The sequence below is a fragment of the Tiliqua scincoides genome, chromosome 2, assembly GCF_035046505.1.
Source record: "Tiliqua scincoides isolate rTilSci1 chromosome 2, rTilSci1.hap2, whole genome shotgun sequence".
In the NCBI taxonomy this organism is placed as follows: domain Eukaryota; kingdom Metazoa; phylum Chordata; class Lepidosauria; order Squamata; family Scincidae; genus Tiliqua; species Tiliqua scincoides.
In genome coordinates, this window is record NC_089822.1 from 124,493,427 (window position 1) to 124,512,562 (window position 19,136).

The 19,136-nt window shown below is 47.4% G+C and overlaps 1 protein-coding gene across 1 annotated transcript in view; it reads left to right on the forward strand.

Moving 5' to 3' along the window:
* LRP1 (LDL receptor related protein 1) overlaps positions 1–19,136 on the forward strand; it is a 374,302-nt gene that overhangs the window by 317,602 nt on the left and 37,564 nt on the right. Inside the window, exons 54-64 of the mRNA XM_066617850.1 lie at positions 1,827–1,949; positions 3,142–3,282; positions 4,437–4,624; positions 5,131–5,314; positions 7,055–7,140; positions 7,496–7,615; positions 7,928–8,115; positions 10,021–10,226; positions 14,890–15,078; positions 16,306–16,454; positions 17,806–17,899. Coding sequence (XP_066473947.1) covers positions 1,827–1,949; positions 3,142–3,282; positions 4,437–4,624; positions 5,131–5,314; positions 7,055–7,140; positions 7,496–7,615; positions 7,928–8,115; positions 10,021–10,226; positions 14,890–15,078; positions 16,306–16,454; positions 17,806–17,899 — 1,668 coding nt within the window. The remainder of the gene's footprint in view (positions 1–1,826; positions 1,950–3,141; positions 3,283–4,436; positions 4,625–5,130; positions 5,315–7,054; positions 7,141–7,495; positions 7,616–7,927; positions 8,116–10,020; positions 10,227–14,889; positions 15,079–16,305; positions 16,455–17,805; positions 17,900–19,136) is intronic.

The following is a 19,136-nucleotide window of genomic DNA, read 5'->3' on the forward strand; positions in this document are numbered from 1 at the left end:
ACAATCCTGCTTCCCGGTGCAGAGCTCAAGATGATGCCCCGGAAGTGACGTCACTCCCGGGTTTTTATTTCATACCTACTTTTTAAAAACTGCAAAATAAATCTGCCACGTCCCCCAAGCTGCTTGCTGCCTCCCCCCCCCCCCCCGGACCAGCTCCCTCCTACTCACCCCCAAGCTACTGCCACTTCTCAGTCACCTTTGGCATGCCCACCAGCCAGGCACATTGGACTACAGGGGGCAGTGGGTACACTGAAGCCAGCCCTGAGCCCCCAGGGGCCGTTTTGTTTGGCGAGCAGAGCTGGTCCCGCAGCTGCCTTGTGGGGGGGGGGGAGAGAGGACCTGTGGAGAAGCCCTCCTGCTCGCTCCCAGTGGCTGCGGGGGAAGGAGAACTCAGGGCAGGCTGGCGGAAGGAAGTCATGCCTGACTGTCTGAGGCTGCCATCCTATCTGCCCTTACCTGGGTGTAAGCCCTGTTGACTATAATGGGACTTACTTCTGAGTAGAGGTTCCTAGGGTTGTCCGTGATGAAGCCTCGCTCACAGCGGCTGGGGGGGAGGAGGACAGAGCGGGCAGGCGGGAGGAAGTCGTGCCTGACTGAGGCTGCAATCCACTCCACACTTTCCTGGGAGTAAGCCCCATTGGACACAATGGGCCTTACTTCTGAGTAGACAGGCATAGGTTTAGCTCTGAGTGAGTGAGTGAAAGAAAGGCTTGCTTGCTCACAGCGGCTGGGGGAAGAAGGACTTGGGGCAGGCAGTGAGAGGAAGCTGTGCCTGACTGAGGCTCCCATCTTCTCCACACTTTTCTGGTAGTAAGCCCCATTGGACACAATGGGACTGACTTCTGAGTAGACATCCATAGGATTGTGCTCTGAGGCTGTGGGATGCGGCGGCAGCGACGCATCTCCTCCTCCTTCCCTCCAGCTGCTGCCCCTGATGGGAAGCGGAGGTGCTTGGCAATCCCACCAGGGAAGCTCCCTTGTCCCAGCGCCCACAGGTGGTTCTTAGCAGGGGGGGCTGCAGAGCTCCCCCGCACCAAGGCGCCATGAAAGTCTCCTACAGTCCCCCCGTCTCAGGTACAACGGAGCAGAGCCGCGCCTGCTGTCGCTGCCTCAACCCCCTTCTGGGCTTCGCCAAGGACAGGCTGCACGTCCCCTCCTCTCCTTTCCACACGCTCACAAGACAGTGGGCTGCACAGCAGCCGTGAGGGAGCAGGGAAGCCCCGCCTGAGCTGCCATTCAGCTGCTGGCCAATGTGCCTGGCAGGGCTGCAGCAGCCCAAGGTAACTTGCGTGCACCCTGGTGTTGCCCCTCAGCCCCTGATGTTGCCCCTCCAGCAGCCGTAGCCCGGTGCATTTGCTACCCCCTAGCTACACTACTGACCAAAAACATGTTGAATCATTTCACAGACTGAACTTCACGTTTGATCGTGCTGCAGGACAATTTTAAAATTTGCCAATTGCTCCTATTGTTATTTCTGGACCTAATTTACTTGGCAGCATCTAGATGGATCTACCTGCACTGTTACAAGAATCAATTGTTACTTCTTAGGTTGAAAGGAATACATGTCTGGTGCTGTAAAGCTAATAAATAATGATGGTGGTATGATGAGAGTGACTAAATTGTAAAAGGAAATAACGTAGAGGTAACTAACCGGACTGTCTCATTTCAGCATCCCACTTCAGTGGGGTGGAAATAGGTCCAGATAAACATGTTAGGGAAACAATTTAAATCATGTTTAGTACCATTGTCAGTCCTGGTTACTGCTCCTTTTAAATTGTAAAAGGGAATAAGGTAGAAGTGACTACAGCTGGAGTGTCTTATTTCAGCATACAACACTACGTGTGATGAACGGGAGTTCATGTGTGCCAACCGACAGTGCATTCCCAAACATTTTGTGTGTGACCATGATGATGACTGTGGTGATGGCTCTGATGAGTCTCCAGAATGTGGTGAGTACGGATCTTGAACTTAACAGTAAGCGCCATGTGATGAATATTCCTTGCTTCTGATTTTCAAATTGAAAACATCCTATTTCAGTGGAATGGAAATGGGGAAACATTTACCTACTTAAGTAATGTTTAGGGTGCAATCCTGATATCCTCAGATGGGCTGGTGCAAGTCCCTTGTGCAGGCCCAGAGGTGTCCTGAAAGTACCATAAAGCACTTTTGCACCACTATTCAAGGAGGTAGGTTGGTGCACAGATGGCTAAAGCACTGGCAGACTGGTAAGGCTCCACTGGCTGAGGTAGGCTGGCTTGGGGAGGGTTGGGGAGGCAGGAAGGGAGCACTCTGTGGCGGGGAGGCGGGCAGGGGGGGCCAGGATCTGGCACAAGTGCCGGATCCTTTACCCCAGTCCCAGCAACCTGGAGCAGCTGCAGGCTGCTCAGCTCTGTGCCACCACTTTCGGGCTGCCACCTTTGGGGCTGCTGCGGCATTACTGCCCCGGGCTGAGCCACAGGCAGCCCCAACCTCACTCTGGATACAGGGCAGGCCAGCTGGCTTCCCCGTTCCAGCTCGGTTTAAGATTGGGCTGCCTGTGCCATTGCATATCCTGGTTTTGTTGCTCCTTTGGCACCAGACCCCTAACCCCATCCTAGCTATGGTTTTCGTCTTCCTGCATTCATCATATGGATGATCCCTAGGAATCATGTAGTGAGAAGGATGGAATCACAGTGCTATGCAGCCAGCTAGATTTAGCCTGATTCCCCCTCTAAGGACTCCCAAGTCAGGTCAGGCTACAGTTGTTCTGTATTTGGTGTGGTGTGGTGTGGTGTGGTGTGGTGTGGTGTGTGTGTGTGTGTGTGTGTGTGTGTGTGTGTGTGTGTGTGTGAAAGAGTGAGAGTGAGTTGTGTTTTTGCTGAGAAGTTCAAACCTCATGAAGCTCACTTTGGGCCAATTGTTATCTCTGGACCTAATTTACCTGGCAGTGTTGTTGTGAGGATTCAGTGAGAGGAAGCTAACACATGGCACCATGAGCTCCAGGGGGAAAGTGTGAGATTTGATTATGATGGATAGTTTTATTAAATTGAATTATCCCTCATATGCATGTCAGTCTCCACAGTATTTGTACCTTTTATGTGATGAGAAGAGCACTTCTTCCTGCATGGTCTGGTTTCCCATCTTTCCTTATTTTCCCCTCAGAGTATCCTGTATGTGGTTCCAGTGAGTTCCGTTGTGCCAATGGCCGTTGCCTGAGCAATAAGCTATGGGAGTGTGATGGCGAGTTTGACTGCCATGACCAATCTGATGAGGCACCCAAGAACCCTCGTTGCTCCAGTGCTGGTAGGTGTCATGATGGGTAAGAAGGAGAATAGTGTCAGGGAAGGGAACCCCCAGGGAAGGGCCAACTGTCCAAGGGGAGGAAAGCCTAGTGGTTAGCACACCCACACATGTCCCTGCTCCCCGCTTTCACTTTACTAGATCAGTATCTGAATGGAGAAAAAACCTGGTTTGTTTGTGTTCGCTGCCACTATCCCAGGCTGCAGACACTAAGCACTGGGAAAGGTCCCCTCCCAAGAGAACCTTGAACTCCAGGAGTTTCCATTAAAAATCAAATGCACAGTAGTGTCTGCAAGGTGAAGAGAAGGGACAGTCAATTGAATTACCTATGAACAGGGACCAGGCAGACCAAAGATTAAAATGAAACTTGTTTATTAAAAGTCCAAAAGAAAAGGGAATTTAACAAAATGGGAAAGGAAAGGAGGGTAGTAAAAGTACAAGGAAGCTGCTAGGAAATACCTGAGTGTAGCTAGAAAGCTGAGGTAATAACGTGAGAAAGGCTAGCAGCTGAATACATCCTTTTCAACCTGAATATTTTCAACTTACCAATCTTTTGATACTGCCTTGGTATGCCATCTCTAAAATTGTTACTGTGAGCAGCCTGTGGAATCTGGTTAGAAGTCTAAAGATACAAGCTTCCATAAAAACATAATTGCTCTTGTGGTTGTAAGGATAATTTTGAAGATGTTATGCCAAAAGTTATATAAAAGGTTAGAAACAAAGAGCAGACTTGAGCACACATACATACCCCCCCCCCCGTGTTATTTCCCTGTGCTCTGCAAGTAGTGGCAAAGGGGATAGAACAGAGCAAATGTCCTTTTCCTAATTTCAGTAAATTCTACTCTCCACGTAGCAAATGGGTCATCTGAGAACTAAGCAAAAACTAGGATTTTGTATAATTTTTGGGTTGATGTAACATTGTGGAGAATCAAAATTTTTGCTCCGTTTGGATGTCCTTGTTAGCCATGTGTGTGCTGGAATATGAAATACGAACGTAGGAGGGAACCAACCATGGATAGAATGGTTGTGCACTTTAGCCAACAGCAGAGTGGCTCTTTGGGATTGTGAGAAGAGAACTGGGGCTGAAAAGAAAGAGATCGCCCCTGCCTTGAGGTCCTTCCTGGTGTGTGTTACTGACCTCCTCGCTATTGTTTTAGAGAGCAAGTGCAATGACACCTCTTTCCTGTGCCACAACGAGAAGTGCATCTCTGAAAGTTTGCTCTGTGACAACAACAATGACTGCGGCGACGGTTCCGACGAGCTAAATTGCTTCGTCAATGAGTGCCTCAATAAGAAGCTCAGTGGCTGCTCCCAGGAATGTGAGGATCTCAAAATCGGCTACAAGGTTGGGCCTGACGCTTTTTCCTTAGCCGACGGGCATATCTGACTGAGCCAAAGGGACCTGGGTCGTAAGAGCATTTCCCTAGAGAACCAATAAGTCCAGCTCTGGCATCACCCTTGCAGTGCTCCTCCTCTTGTACCCATGTTGTGCCCTGTTAGGGCACTGTCTGTACCATCTAAAGGGGTACCATTCAAGAGCAATCACTTGACAATGTATGGTTTTTCACATTTCTGCCAACTTGGGGCACCTTTTGGAAGGGGGCAGTAACTCCATGGGAAAGCACATGCTTTTCTGTGCTAAAGGTCCCAGGTTCAGCTTCTAGCATTTCGAAATGAAAAGGATGCCAGATATCAGGACTGGAGAAGTCCTCTGCCTGAAAACCTGGAGAGCTGCTACTAGTACTTGAAGTATGCATTATTACCTTGTGGGTGTGTGTATATTTACATAAAGGACATGCCCCCCTAGGGCCTGCCTATATACCTGTAATGATTTTCTGCTGCCCCTTGCAGTGCAGATGTCGCCCCGGGTTCCGGCTGAAGGATGATGGGAAGACTTGCATTGATATTGATGAGTGCACGACCACGTACCCCTGCAGTCAGATATGTGTCAATAACTTGGGTAGCTTCAAGTGTTTGTGCGTAGATGGCTACATCCTGAAGCCTGATGACCCAACAAGCTGCAAAGCTGTTACAGGTGATGTCTATCTACTCTGGTATGAGAATGCTGCTAGAGATGAGCATAAAGTAGAGTTTATGCTCATAAAGATGAGCATAAAGGAAGTTGTTCCACACTGGGGAAACTGGAAGCTTCAGAATTGATGGGATTTATCTGGTGGACAGACTCTTGAGTGAAGAGCCACTCACAGAGATCACTCAACAAGTAAGCTCTAGATCCCACAAGAATATTGTCAAACACTAAATGAAATTGAATGGTGTAGTGGTTCTGGAGTTGGACTTAGACCTGGAAGATCCATGAAGCTTCCTGGGGTGCCCTTGGGCCAGTCAGTATCTCTCAGCCTAACCTTCCTCACAGGGTTGTTGTGAGGACAATAGGTGGAAAGGAATTATGTACACCACTCTGTGCTTCTGGGAGGAAGGGCGGTATAAAAATGTGAAAAGTAAAAAATGAATCACAATATAAATAACTACTAAACCGAATGACAAAACTGAAATTGTTTGCACATTTGTTAGACATTTTAGCTTTCACTGTCCTCAGTAACACAATTGAGAATTCATTTAATCACAACTGCATTACTGAGGAAGGAAGAAGGTGAAGCATCTAATGAAAAGGGATTTGAGCAATCTGTTCCGTTGTTCATTTTATTATTTATTTTTCCCTGTTCACGTGTTTATAGCTGCACCTGCAGTCCCAAAGAACCCTCAGGGTGGTTTAACAGTTTGAAATAAAACAACCCTAATTCAGTAAAAACCATTCAGGTCAAAAAAGAGAGCAAAAACTTCCTCATGATCCTGTCAAGGAATGCACCATGAGTATCAAATGAGAAGTGACCGGCTTATGGACTGAAAGCCCTGCAGAATCATGCTTGTAGGGGGATATGCTTCCTCCCAGTTGTGTTGATAGTAGCAAAGTGGCAAAACTGGAAGTGATGTTTTTAATGCCTTATAAAGCATAGGGAGACCTCTGCAGGGCTCAGAATACTCTCCAGAGGTGAGGAGAGACGGTTCTCTTCACGCTCAGAGGGCGGGGGTGGGACATCCCTGGGTATCCACAGTTTCAGCTAACTGCAGGGGATTCCAGATTGGCACCCCTGTGGATACCGGGGCATGCCTGTATTGTCATCAAAGGAGCACTGCATATCTCACACATTTACGGTCCAATCCTATACTCACTGACCAATGTTCCGGCACCTATTTTGCTGACACTGACTTCTATAAAGCACTCATAAAAGGTGCTCCAGCAGCGCTCTCAGGTAATGTGCTGGTGGGAAGGCCAGAGCCTTCCTGCTTCCATGGTCAGCTCTCCCACCACCCACTGGAGCAGCGGGAAAGGCAGGAGAGGGTGGGGAGAGCCGAATAGTGGTATGGAGGGGGCAAAACTGGACAGGGAGAGGGGCAGAGGTGGGCATATCTGGCCCAGGAAGGGGGTGGGTTTAGCAGCTGCTGCAGTGGCTGAATCCTAACCCCATTCCCAAGCCCACAGCACTGGTCCATGTGAACCTGAGTCAGCTGTTAGTGCAGGTCTGAGTAGAGCCTCCCGCCCTTGCCATGAAGGTTTATACCTGGGTAAAAGAATGATTGTTTTCTTATCCAGAAGAGACCTTCGCAGCTCCTCCCCCCACAGGATGCAGTGGTAATCATTTTGACGCTGCTGCATGGTGGAAATAGGATTGGGCTCTTAGAGCCATTTCCCTGAGGTGTCCCTCTTCTGACATCATGTCCCTCTTCTGACAGTATTTCTTGCTTACTTTCACAGATGAGGAACCTTTCCTGATCTTTGCTAATCGGTACTACCTACGGAAGCTCAGTCTGGATGGTTCCAACTATACATTGCTGAAACAGGTAATTGGGGGGATCGTTGTTTAAGCAGATTCTGAGGTGGTAGACAACCTTTTGCAACCTGGAAAATATTTAGGTAGCCATTTGGGACCCAACTGACCCAATGGTCCATTTTATTCTCCTCTGTAGTTTGCCTACCTTTTGCTCCTAGACATGCTTACTTGCTAGAACCTGACAATGTAAAACCCCACTTCCTTTCTTTGTAGGGGGATATAAGAGGGAATTGTTCCTCCACATCATTCAGGGAAAGGAACCCCTCAGCTCTCAGCAGTTTGAAAAAAACTGTTTGATAGTGATTGTTGTCTAGAACTCAGTCATTGTACACAGAACACCTGTCTTTCTCTCTTGATGAATATAGGGACTGAACAATGCTGTGGCTTTGGACTTTGACTACCGGGAACAAATGATCTATTGGACAGATGTCACCACGCAGGGCAGTATGATCCGCCGCATGAACATCAATGGCAGCAACGTACAGGTGTGAGACAGGTGTCCTTTTGTCTGTATCCTCATTGACTAAGCACTTGGTTCCTCACTATAAGCCCCAAACCAACTCTTTTACTACCAAGCAGATTTTTTGGCATTTCACCCCATACCTGGGCAGTATTTTATTAGGGTTAATCTCCATTGGCACCCAAGAAAACCTAAGAACATTTCTTCCTGGCCTAGCAAGCTGCAGTGCATTCTGGGCAAAAAGGAGCCTGTCCATAAACCAGTTAGAGAGTTGCTGAATCAGATCATTTCTTAATCCATACACATTTATATTAATTTCTGCCTTTTGCACTTCCAGGTTTTGCACCGCACTGGGTTGAGCAATCCTGATGGACTAGCTGTGGATTGGGTGGGCGGGAACCTGTACTGGTGTGACAAGGGAAGGGACACCATTGAAGTGTCAAAGCTCAACGGGGCCTACCGCACCGTGCTGGTGAACACAGGACTACGGGAGCCACGAGCATTGGTAGTAGATGTACAAAATGGGTGAGTCTGCCAAGCTCTAACCAATCAGCTGGCATCTAAGCTTCATATGTGCCCCTGTTACCTACTTGTACATACTTCCTCCCTGAACTCCCTGGGATGAATTATGCTTCTTATTTTCAAATTCTGTCCCCTTTTTAATTTAGCAATTAAAGAAATGGACAATTAAAGCATTGGTGGGGATTTGGTACTAGCAAACCTGTCATTCAGGTGATCATTAGGGAGGAGAGGCTAGTCCTTGAAGGTAGAGGGAGGGATGTTGATACCCCAAAACTCCTGGATTCTTTTTCCACCTTTTGGTTGACTGAGCGGAACCCTCTGTGAGCCATAATCTGCAAGCCTACTTCAAGATTTCATGTCAGTCTGAGCATTACAGACTTGTGACCCAAGAAGCTGAAATCAGTTCACCAACCATGTATGCTAATCGACCAAGAACTCTGCAGGCTTCCTGCCAGGGAATGCCAAAATACCTTTTCCTGCACACATGGTCAGAAGCTAATGACACGACCTGCACTGGACCTGTTTATGTGGATCCAGTGAGGAAACAGTACAGTGAAACCCCCTATAAGACCCATGTGGGCTTGCTCAAGGTGAGAACCCAAGGAATCCTGACCTATATTTAAACCGCTTTGTGAACTTTTAGTTGAAAAGCGGTATATAAATACTGTTAATTAAATTAATATTTAGTGTACTATAATCTGTGTTGCTCACACCTGAATGACATCCTGCCTGAAATGGTCTTTTGCAGATTAAGGGCCCAATTCTATAGGTCTGTAGTGCCAGTGCTGAGTGTCACAAATGTGGTAAGGCACGCCCATGACACCAGAGAGGAGTGAGTGCCAGCACCAGTCCAGCACCAACCGGCGCTAAACGCAGTGCTGGAAGGGCACCGCTTTACCACTTTTCCTCAAGGCAAAATAGCTGGCACAGACTGGAGAAGCCCCATTGCAGGGCTTGCCCCAGGGGAAGGGGACAATTTCATGCCTGTGTGCAGTTCCCGTGGCTCAGTTATAGATCATTCTAGGTATTTCTGCTGCTTTCCCCACAGCATGGATAGTACTTCACAGATTAGACTCCACGCTAGCCTGGTCAGACCCAGATTATATTGTCCTGGTTAGGCCTTTCATGGACTCTTCCCACATAACAGGAGAGGAAGCTGAACGCTTTCCACATGCGCTGCCTCCAACGCATCCTCGTTATCACCTGGCAGGACAAAGTTCTAAACCACACAGTCCTGGAACGAGCTGGAATCCCCAGCGTGTATACACTACTGAAACAGACGCCTGCGTTGGCTTGGTCATATCGTGAGAATGGGCGATGGTCGGATCCCAAAGGATCTCCTCTATGGAGAACTTGTGCAAGGAAAGCGCCCTACGGGTAGACCACAGCTTCGCTACAAGGATATCTGCAAGAGAAATCTGAAGGCCTTAGGAATGGACCTCAACAGATGGGAAACCTTGCCTTCCGAGTGTCCCGCTAGGAGGCAGGCTGTGCAGCATGGCCTTTCCCAGTTTGAAGAGACACTTGGCCAATACACTGAGGCAAAGAGGCAAAGAAGGAAGGCCCATAGCCAGGGAGACAGACCAGGGACAGACTGCACTTGCTCCCAGTGTGGAAGGGATTGTCACTCCCGAATCGGCCTTTTCAGCCACACTAGACGCTGTTCCAGAACCACCATCCAGAGTGCGATACCATAGTCTCTCGAGACTGAAGGTTGCCAACTGGTTAGGCCTTTCTAGGGAAAGCCTTTTGGCAGTGCATGTCATTTGCCATCCCATTCTAAATTGAGCTTTACCAGTGAGCGAGAATAAGGCTCCTAACTTTATCACTCATTCTCTATATTTGTATGATCTTCTGGTGTAAACTTTGGGGGCATGTCCTTAACCCATTCTGTTTCCTGTCCCACAGCTACTTGTACTGGACAGACTGGGGTGACCACTCCTTGATTGGCAAGATAGGCATGGATGGCACTAACCGGAGCGTCATAGTGGACACCAAGATCACTTGGCCTAATGGCCTCACCCTGGACTACATTAACAGCCGCATCTATTGGGCTGATGCTCGAGAGGACTACATTGAGTTTGCCAGCCTGGATGGCTCTGGCCGGCACATAGGTGAGGGAATCTCAGAAACCATTAAGTTCAAATATGTGTGCAGATAGGATGACTGTAGTGACCAGGAGTCCCATGGACTGTGTACTCAAGATGCATGAGGAGAAGGATGGTTCAGTGGCTAGATCTGGGGAATGCTCGGAGGCAGAATGCTGCAGTGAATAGTTCTTATAATAATAATAATAATAATAATAATAATAATAATAATAAAACTTTATTTTTATCCCGCCCTTCTCCCAAAAAGGGACCCATGGCGGCTAACAACATATAAAACAAATTAAAACATAATTTCACAGATAAAAACATATTAAAAAACACATTAGCAGAACCCATAAAAACAGTAGTCAGAAGAGTCAGAATAAAAGAGCATAAAACAGCAGTTCTTAGAGGAATCGGGCCTGTAAAAAAGCAACTAAAAGATATATAAAAGATGTTAAAAAGGCCAGAACGTCAGAAGGCTTGGTTAAACAACAAGGTCTTCAGGCCTCGCCGAAAGGACTCAAGAGAGGGAGCCATTCTCAAGTCAAGGGGAAGGGAGTTCCACAACGTTGGTGCCACTACTGAGAAGGCCCTATTTCTTGCCGCCACCCCACGTACCTCCTTAGGCAGCGGCACTTGTAAAAAGGCCTTCTCTGATGACCTGAGTGGACGAGCCGGATTGTACGGGAGTAGGCGATCTCTAAGATAACCTGGCCCAGAGCAGTATAGGGCTTTAAAGGTCAAAACCAGCACCTTGAATTGGGCCCGGAAACGAATGGGCAGCCAATGTAGCCCCCGGAGAAGCGGGCTGACAGAGTCAAACCGCCTAGCTCCAGTGACCACACGGGCCGCCGCATTCTGCACTAATTGCAGTTTCCGAACCGTCTTCAGGGGCAGCCCCACATAAAGCGCGTTACAATAATCTAACCTCGATGTCACCGTAGCATGGATCACCGTGGCCAGGTCTGCACGATCCAAGTACGGACACAGCTGGCGCACCAGCCGAAGCTGAGCAAAGGCCCCCCTAGCCACAGCCGCCACCTGGGAATCCAGGAGCAGCTGCGAGTCCAGGTGGACCCCCAAGCTGCGGACCTGCTCCTTCAGAGGGAGTGCAACCCCATTCAGAGCAAGCTGATAATCCAGCACCTGCATCGAGGATTTCCGAACCAGGAGAGCCTCTGTCTTATCCGGATTTAATTTCAGCTTGTTAGCCCCCATCCAGATCCTCACTGCTTCCAGACAGCGCTCCAGGCCCTCAACCGCCACCCTGGAGTCTGGAGGAAAGGAGAGATAAAGCTGGGTGTCATCAGCATATTGATGACACCCCACTCCAAACCCCCGGATGACCTCTCCCAGCGGTTTCATGTAGATATTAAATAGCATGGGGGACAGAATTGAGCCCTGCGGCACCCCGCACCTCAATGGCCAGGGTGTCGAACAGGCATCCCCCAGCACCACCATCTGGGACCGACCTTCCAAGTAGGAGCGGAACCACCGCAAAACAGTGCCTCCAACTCCCAACTCGGCCAATCGGCCCAGAAGGATACCATGGTCGATGGTATCGAAAGCCGCCGAGAGGTCCAGCAGGACCAACAGGGACGCACTCCCCCTGTCCAGTCCCCGGCGTAGGTCATCCACCAAGGCGACCAAAGTTTAGTTCTTTTTCTAAACATAGAACAAACAGTAAGAAGGAGAATGGGAAACCTTGTCTGATGCCTTTTTGTAAGTTAATGGGGTTCAAATTCAATCTATTGACAGTGATTCTAACCCAAGACAGTGCAGAAGTCTACTTTATTTAGGGTGACCAGATGTCAAAAGAGGACAAGGCACCCCAAAATGCAGGACATTCAGCCCTCACCAGACCTTAAAGTGACTGATTTAAAAGGCATTAAAAAATCTCTTGTGGTTTCCCGAGAGCAACCAGATTTTTCAGTAAGCATTTTACCGAATGGCCATAACAGCCATTCTAAAGCCCACAGAGGCTGCAGGCAGACACACAAGACCTCTGCGGGCTTCAGAAGGCCCTTTGGAGGCAACTGGAGCACAGATCCGGTAGCTTTCAGAGAGTTTAAAGGGGCCAAAACTGCTGATTTCCTTATCTGTGGTTTTCGGTCTCCATGGGGGGGGAGGGGTCCAAGAACGAATCCCTTGCGGATATCGAGGCCCCATCTGTATTCAACAGGAAGTCTGAATGCCTTTTAAGGCATTCTGAGGCCTGGGGAAGCCCTCCCCATAATGCCTTAAAAGGCATAACAGTGTCAGGTTATCCTGAGGGTAACCAGAAGTATTGTTTTTTCAGCTGTATTGGCCATTCTGAAGCCTGTAGAGGCTGCTGGCGGACACGCCCCTACAGAGGGTTCAGGCTGGGCCAAGTCTGACTCAACACAGATCCAGGGGACCTGCATTGGGCCAGATCCACAGATACAAAATCCGAGAATAAACAGGCTCTACCTGTACTTTCCAATGCAACTTCTAGGGTCTTATTTATCCCCACTTCTGCAGATGGCCAGACTTAATGACACCTCACAATCAAGGACCTTTAGATGAACTCTTCTTCTCTGTTTATAGGAAAACTGTGTCTTGGAATGCTGCCTTCAGGCATCTTTGAAACCAGCCAGCCCAGAAAACACAAATGCAGATTTAGCTAAGAGGTGGAACTCTTAACCATCTTAACATTTTAGGTCTACATTTTTTGAAGAACTGAGAAAGGTCCTTGTAATTTACATTAGGAAGGCTAGTTGGGTTGCTGGCTGTGCTGGCTATTTCCTTTTACTTTCGGTTAAGAAGGAAAGCCAGTTTATTTCATGCATTTTCTTATTAGCACAAGGGGGGAGGGAGGAATGTCATGGCATTACTGATAGAATCATCTGAATTTGAATCTCTCTGGCTAATGGCACAATGCATTGTTTTATACCTAAGAAACAGGACCCCACATGCCATTCTTGTAAGGGTTATGTAGTTATTGACTACAGTTAATCAGTTAATTGACTGTAGTTAATGACTATGTACAATTCTGATGTTTTACTGAAAAAGGAAAGTTCACAATAAAGTGGCTATTTTTTAAATTGCAAGTGGCTTAATAGAATGGATGATGGGCGGATCCCAAAGGATCTCCTCTATGGAGAACTCATGCAAGGAAAGCGCCCTACAGGTAGACCACAGCTGCGATACAAGGACATCTGCAAGAGGGATCTGAAGGCCTTAGGTATGGACCTCAACAAGTGGGAAACCCTGGCCTCTGAGCGTCCTGCTTGGAGGCAGGCTGTGCAGCATGGCCTTTCCCAGTTTGAAGAGACACTTGGCCAACAGTCTGAGGCAAAGAAGGAAGGCCCATAGCCAGGGAGACAGACCAAGGACAGACTGCACTTGCTCCCAGTGTGGAAGGGATTGTCATTCCCAGATTGGCCTTTTCAGCCACACTAGACGCTGTTCCAGAACCACCTTTCAGATACCATACCATAGTCTTTCGCCAATACAATGCAGATCCCATGAATGTTTTATTTTTATGGCTTTCTTGGGGTATGTTTGACCTCCATTCTGAAGCAATGTAATAAATCTTGATATCATCTGAGGATTAAAAGCTGAGTGACTTGTTAATTAATAGGTTTGAATTCTCTTTGGTATTATTTAGCGGTGTTAAGCAAGCCATAGCTAAAGTGCAGTTTAAAAATAGATGAAAACTTATGACTATGGGCACAATCCTAACCCATGTTCCAGCACCGACATAAGGGCAATGCAGCTCCTAGGTAAGGAAACAAACATTCCCTTGCTTTGAGGTGGCCTCCATGAGTGTCCCCCAGCTGCAGGATGCAGCACACGACCTATTGGCACAGCTATGCCAGTGCTGGAAAATGGGTTAGGATTTGGGCCTAAAGTAAATAATATTAGAACAGCTCCATGGTATTAAATGACTGTATACAGCAATGCAAGTTATGAATCAGACCTTTGTATCAAGAAGAGCATTAGCATACCTTTAGTTCCAGCTGATATTTAGGGCTGTCCTAAATGGTGATTACGGAAAAATTCTAATAATCTGAGATACTGAATGGGGGAGAGTTGGGTGGAAGATCTACCATATTATCTGCTACTGTTCTATTAATAAGGGTTGAAGACTGAAATATCTGGAACAACTGCTCTACATTATATCACTGGTATAATCAGCAGAAAATGGAATTCTTGTTAGCAAACAAAGAGATGTGCAATCTGATGTGAGATCTGAGTTCCTTCGTTTGCTCAATAGTGCCATGTGTGCACTGTCTTTTCTAAATCTAGGCACGTGTTCAACTGTTTCTGAGATAACTGGTCTTCTGGTATTACACTATTACATTTGTATTTTTGAACTCTTGTGATCCATTCATTCTGACAAATGAGTGAACAGAACTGAGCATGCCTTGTGGTGATCCCAACAGCAATAGATATGGCAGCCAGAGGTAGGATGACATTTTATTATGAGGTGCAAAACAGAGTGCTGGTAAAATGAGAGATTCCTGCAAGGCAAGCACATCTTTATAGATTGCCCACAACTTAGCACTTGCTGTGTTTAAAAACAAGTGCCTGGGAAGGTTGATAAAGGGTTCAGTGGCACATGCTTGGGCAATATTTCCAGGTCTTCTCATTTTCAGTACTTGCAACAGTTTGATCCTTTATCTTGTCACTCAATGAGAATTTGTCTCTCATCTTTTCCCAGTCCTGAGCCAGGATATTCCCCATATCTTTGCCCTGACACTCTTTGAGGATTACATCTATTGGACTGATTGGGAGACCAAATCCATCAACCGGGCTCACAAGACCACAGGTGCCAACAAGTCCGTACTGATCAGCACTTTGCACCGGCCCATGGACATCCACATTTTCCATGCTTACAGGCAACCAGATGGTGAGTGCCATGCTGGGCCAGCTCGGCTCCAAGATATTAATGGGAAGAGAGTGTGTCCTTACAGGGATACTGGGCTCAATTACTGTACCCTAGGAAAAAGGGAAGATGCATTCAAGGCAGAGTGCTGGACCTTGAATCTGCCTGTTTAGGGCAGGGGGAAGTTCTTCAGAGCAAGGGAAGGCCAGGTGTCATGAGACAGATACAAGATGAGTCTGTGGCGTGGCCGTAAACCACAATAAGCAGAGCCCTTGCAGTTCTCAGACCAGAGACCAACCGTGATGAGACCGAGTGGGCTGCCAACTTTAGAGACCAACTCTCTCTAAAAGTTCCTGGCAGAACACTCTTCTCTCCTCACTCCATGCCCAGCTCATACCCTGTTGTGGGATGACCCCACTCCCTAAACGACCCATACTTGACATAAACCCAACAGGTTGGCAGTAGGAGAAGAATATTGGAGTAGCTCCTTGTAGCTGATTGCCATCACGGTATGGAGGGAGGAAGAGACAGAGAGAGTGCTATTTCCCAAAGCTTTGATCTTTCTTGTTGAATGGTTCTCCAGAGAGAGTACTAGCAAAAACAGCTTTGCCTCTTCCATCATTGGCTTCGGAAAAAGCAGAGACTAGAGTTGAGTGTGACTTGTGCACATGTTGAAACAGATAGTCACCTTTCTAGGAGGAAAGCACAGTATGCAGTGGAACACAGATCTCTTTATTTCCCTCACTTTGGGAGGGGAGAATCTCACACATACATGAGTTTGGCATCCCAGGGACAGAGATCTGTGTGTCTCTTCCCCAAATGGACAGCCATGGATGGAAATCACTTGGGATGAATGCACAGTAGTTATCCCATGGCCGTGGGCTTTGGTAGCTAAAAGGGAACAAGTTCCACCAGGTCCACCAGATCCTCAGCACTGTGCTGGGGCTCGCATCGTGGCAGTATCGTTTTTGGCAATCACATTGAAATTAACAGAATAACACCACTTTGTAGGTGGTTAAATTATGCTTAGACCTCATTTGTGGCTATATGTTAAGTAGTACAGCACTCTACCAGAATAATGCACAGGGAACTCACTGCTAAGGCCTTGTTTCCTCTTCTCTTCCCTCTCACATGGACACTAACATTCAGATGTTTATTTCTTACACATGGAAAAAAAGTCTCACTGTATCTTAGCAACAATAACTGCTGTAACCTACATGAGTCCCCCCAACTTTCCTTTGATCCCCACAGTTCCCAACCACCCCTGCAAAGTCAACAATGGTGGTTGCAGCAACCTATGCCTGCTGTCACCTGGAGGAGGCTTCAAGTGTGCTTGCCCTACCAACTTCTACTTGGGTGGCGATGGCAGAACCTGCATCTCCAACTGCACAGCTAGTCAGGTACCTAAACATTGCCTCACCAGTCTGAGTTCCCTGGGGATGGTCCCCCATTTAGGACCTCATCAAGAGGCTATCCCCAGTCCATAGCAGCCTCTGCAGATCAGAGGCAAGTCTCCAGTCCCAGAGATAGTCTCAGCAAGCAGAGAGCATCACATTGGAGTCATTTTTCTTACTGCTGGACTTTCTGTATTCCACTAATCTAGAGCAGGACAAAATGCTTGGTTTTCATCAGCCTATTTGAATCCTCCTGGACCCGAAGAAGTCACATGACTACATCCATGTAGCCAAAGAGAGTTTGGAGGCTGATTATAAAATGAGGAGAATTTTTCCCTCTGTATGACACCTACAGCCTCAGCCACAGAGACACCCAGAAAGAAGGCGGTGGTCAGCTCTTATGAGATGGGAAGCAATGGCCAGGCATACCAGCCAGCTGGTGACAGTGGGGCAAGGGTAGGACAGTGAGGGAGAAAAGTTCAAAAAGAGAATGAGGCCAGGATGAGAAAAAGGTGAGAGAAAAGCAGGGCTGGGAAGAAAAAGGAGAATTCGAGCATGGTGAGAAGGAAGGGCAAGGACAGGACGAGCTGAAGGAGAGAAATCACAGAACCGGCAGATGAGTGAGGATGGGAGGCGGAGTTAGAAGGAGAGTGGGAGAAGTTTCAGAACGGAGGTGAGACAACAAACTGGAACAGGTGGCAGAGTGAGACCAAAATGGGAAGCATCAGCGGCAGAGAGGGAAAAGAAAAGACATGTAGAACCCCACTGATGAGGGAATGAGGAGGGCCACTGGCAGAATGGAGACTGTACAAAGAAAGGAGAGAAAGTGGGAACGAGCTAGACTGGAGTGAGAAGCAAAAGTCAGAGATGGGTGCTAGATTAGGAGACCGGTGGCAGGAGGACAGAGACAGTGGGTGAAGACAAAGGGGAGGGATGCAAAGGTGGAAGGAAGGCAAAGAACCTAAGGGGCCTAGTAGAGATCACTTTAAATAAGGGGGAATCCACTCATTAGCTGCATCTTGGAGGTTGCTAGGCAGAATATTAAAATACTGAGGTATAAGAATAAACAAGAATAGCACTCTGCAGTTGTATTTATTGGGCTAAGTCTTTACTGGGTATTGGGGATGTCATGTCCTGCCCCCAAGGGATGAGCTCTTGAGTGCAGGGCCAGTGACACATGTCTCTGAAAGGACTTTCCTCATCCTGGAAGAATTTCAACTCTCTGCTTTGATATATGTGTCAGGCTGAATCTGTCCTGATAGAACAAGGATGGGAAAAACGGTTGAGGGTGAAGGATATTCTTTTGGCCATTATCTGTGTATTGTCTAAGCTTCCTGACTTCTCCTCCCCACCACAGTTTGTCTGCAAGAATGACAAGTGCATCCCTTTCTGGTGGAAATGCGACACAGAGGACGATTGCGGGGATCGCTCAGATGAACCCGAGAATTGCCGTGAGTTGAACAGCTAGGAGAAGGCTCAGGGGTTGGGGAGATTCTGCTCATAGGTGCTGATGGAATGTCATCCTGGAGGGGCTCTAGATTCATTTTTGTAGGATTGCCAGGGTACAATGTGTTTGTTTTGGCTTTGGAAATACGTTATTTGGTATCCCTTGTGTCCCTACCTGGCTGGTAACTTTTGGGGAGGTCTGTTTATTTAAAGCGTTGGCAGGTGTGTTGATGAAGCACCAGGCATTGAAGTTGCAGGTATCTTCTTAGGGAAAACTTCCCAGATGGATAGAATCCATCTGTCCATTGGAAATACCTTATCTGGTACTCCACAGAAATACTTACTTGGTATTTCAGCTTTTCCCTGGCTCTATCCTCCTTATTACAGCTATCATGTCACTTAGAGCTGCAGTTGAATGTTCACAGTGCCTTTCATCCTTCCTGATTTGTTTTGACATTGAGGACAAGAACAACTTTCTTGTCTCTTGAAGCTTCACAAGTACAGTTGGTTTGAGTGAAATTCCATTGGTGTGCCAGGGCTATGGAAACTCTCTAAAATCGCCATCCAGGTTTTAAGTGCATGAAAGGTCCATTTGTACCTGCATCCCTGTGCTAAGCAGCTCTGAGCAGACATAGGGAAGACATGCCGTAGGCCAAAGTGATATCCAGTTCAGCTGACTATATGCTGAACATGCCAGCTATATAAATTTTATCCTTATATTCACTCAAGTCCAAGAAAATGGGAAAAGCTTCCCACTGGTAGCAGTAGTTTTGTTTTACCTTGGAATTGAGTCCCCATAAAGTGGTAATGGAGTGATAATTCCCTGAGCTGGACTAACAGTTATGCTGAACTATGGGGTGAAGTCCACGCAAATTAGATTCCTTGTAATGGTATAAATAATCTGGGAGTTTGCCAGTGTGAATGAAGAACATGATCCCTTCTGATTGAGGTTGTTGAAATTCAACACAGAGGTTTTCTTTTTTGTTTGCAGCTGCAGTAGAACATTGGTAGACTGATGAAGGGCCCAATACTATCCAACTTTCCAGCACCTATGGAGCATGCACTGCATTCTGTGGTGGAGGAGCTGTCATGGAAGCCTTCTCGAGGTAAGGGGACATTTGTTCCCTTACCTTAGGACTGTATTGGCACTGGACAGTTGGATAGGATTGAACCTAAAGAGAAGGAGCAGAGTACTTTTATACAAATGAGGTTGTTGCATGACAGTGTTGTTGGCGTGGCTTA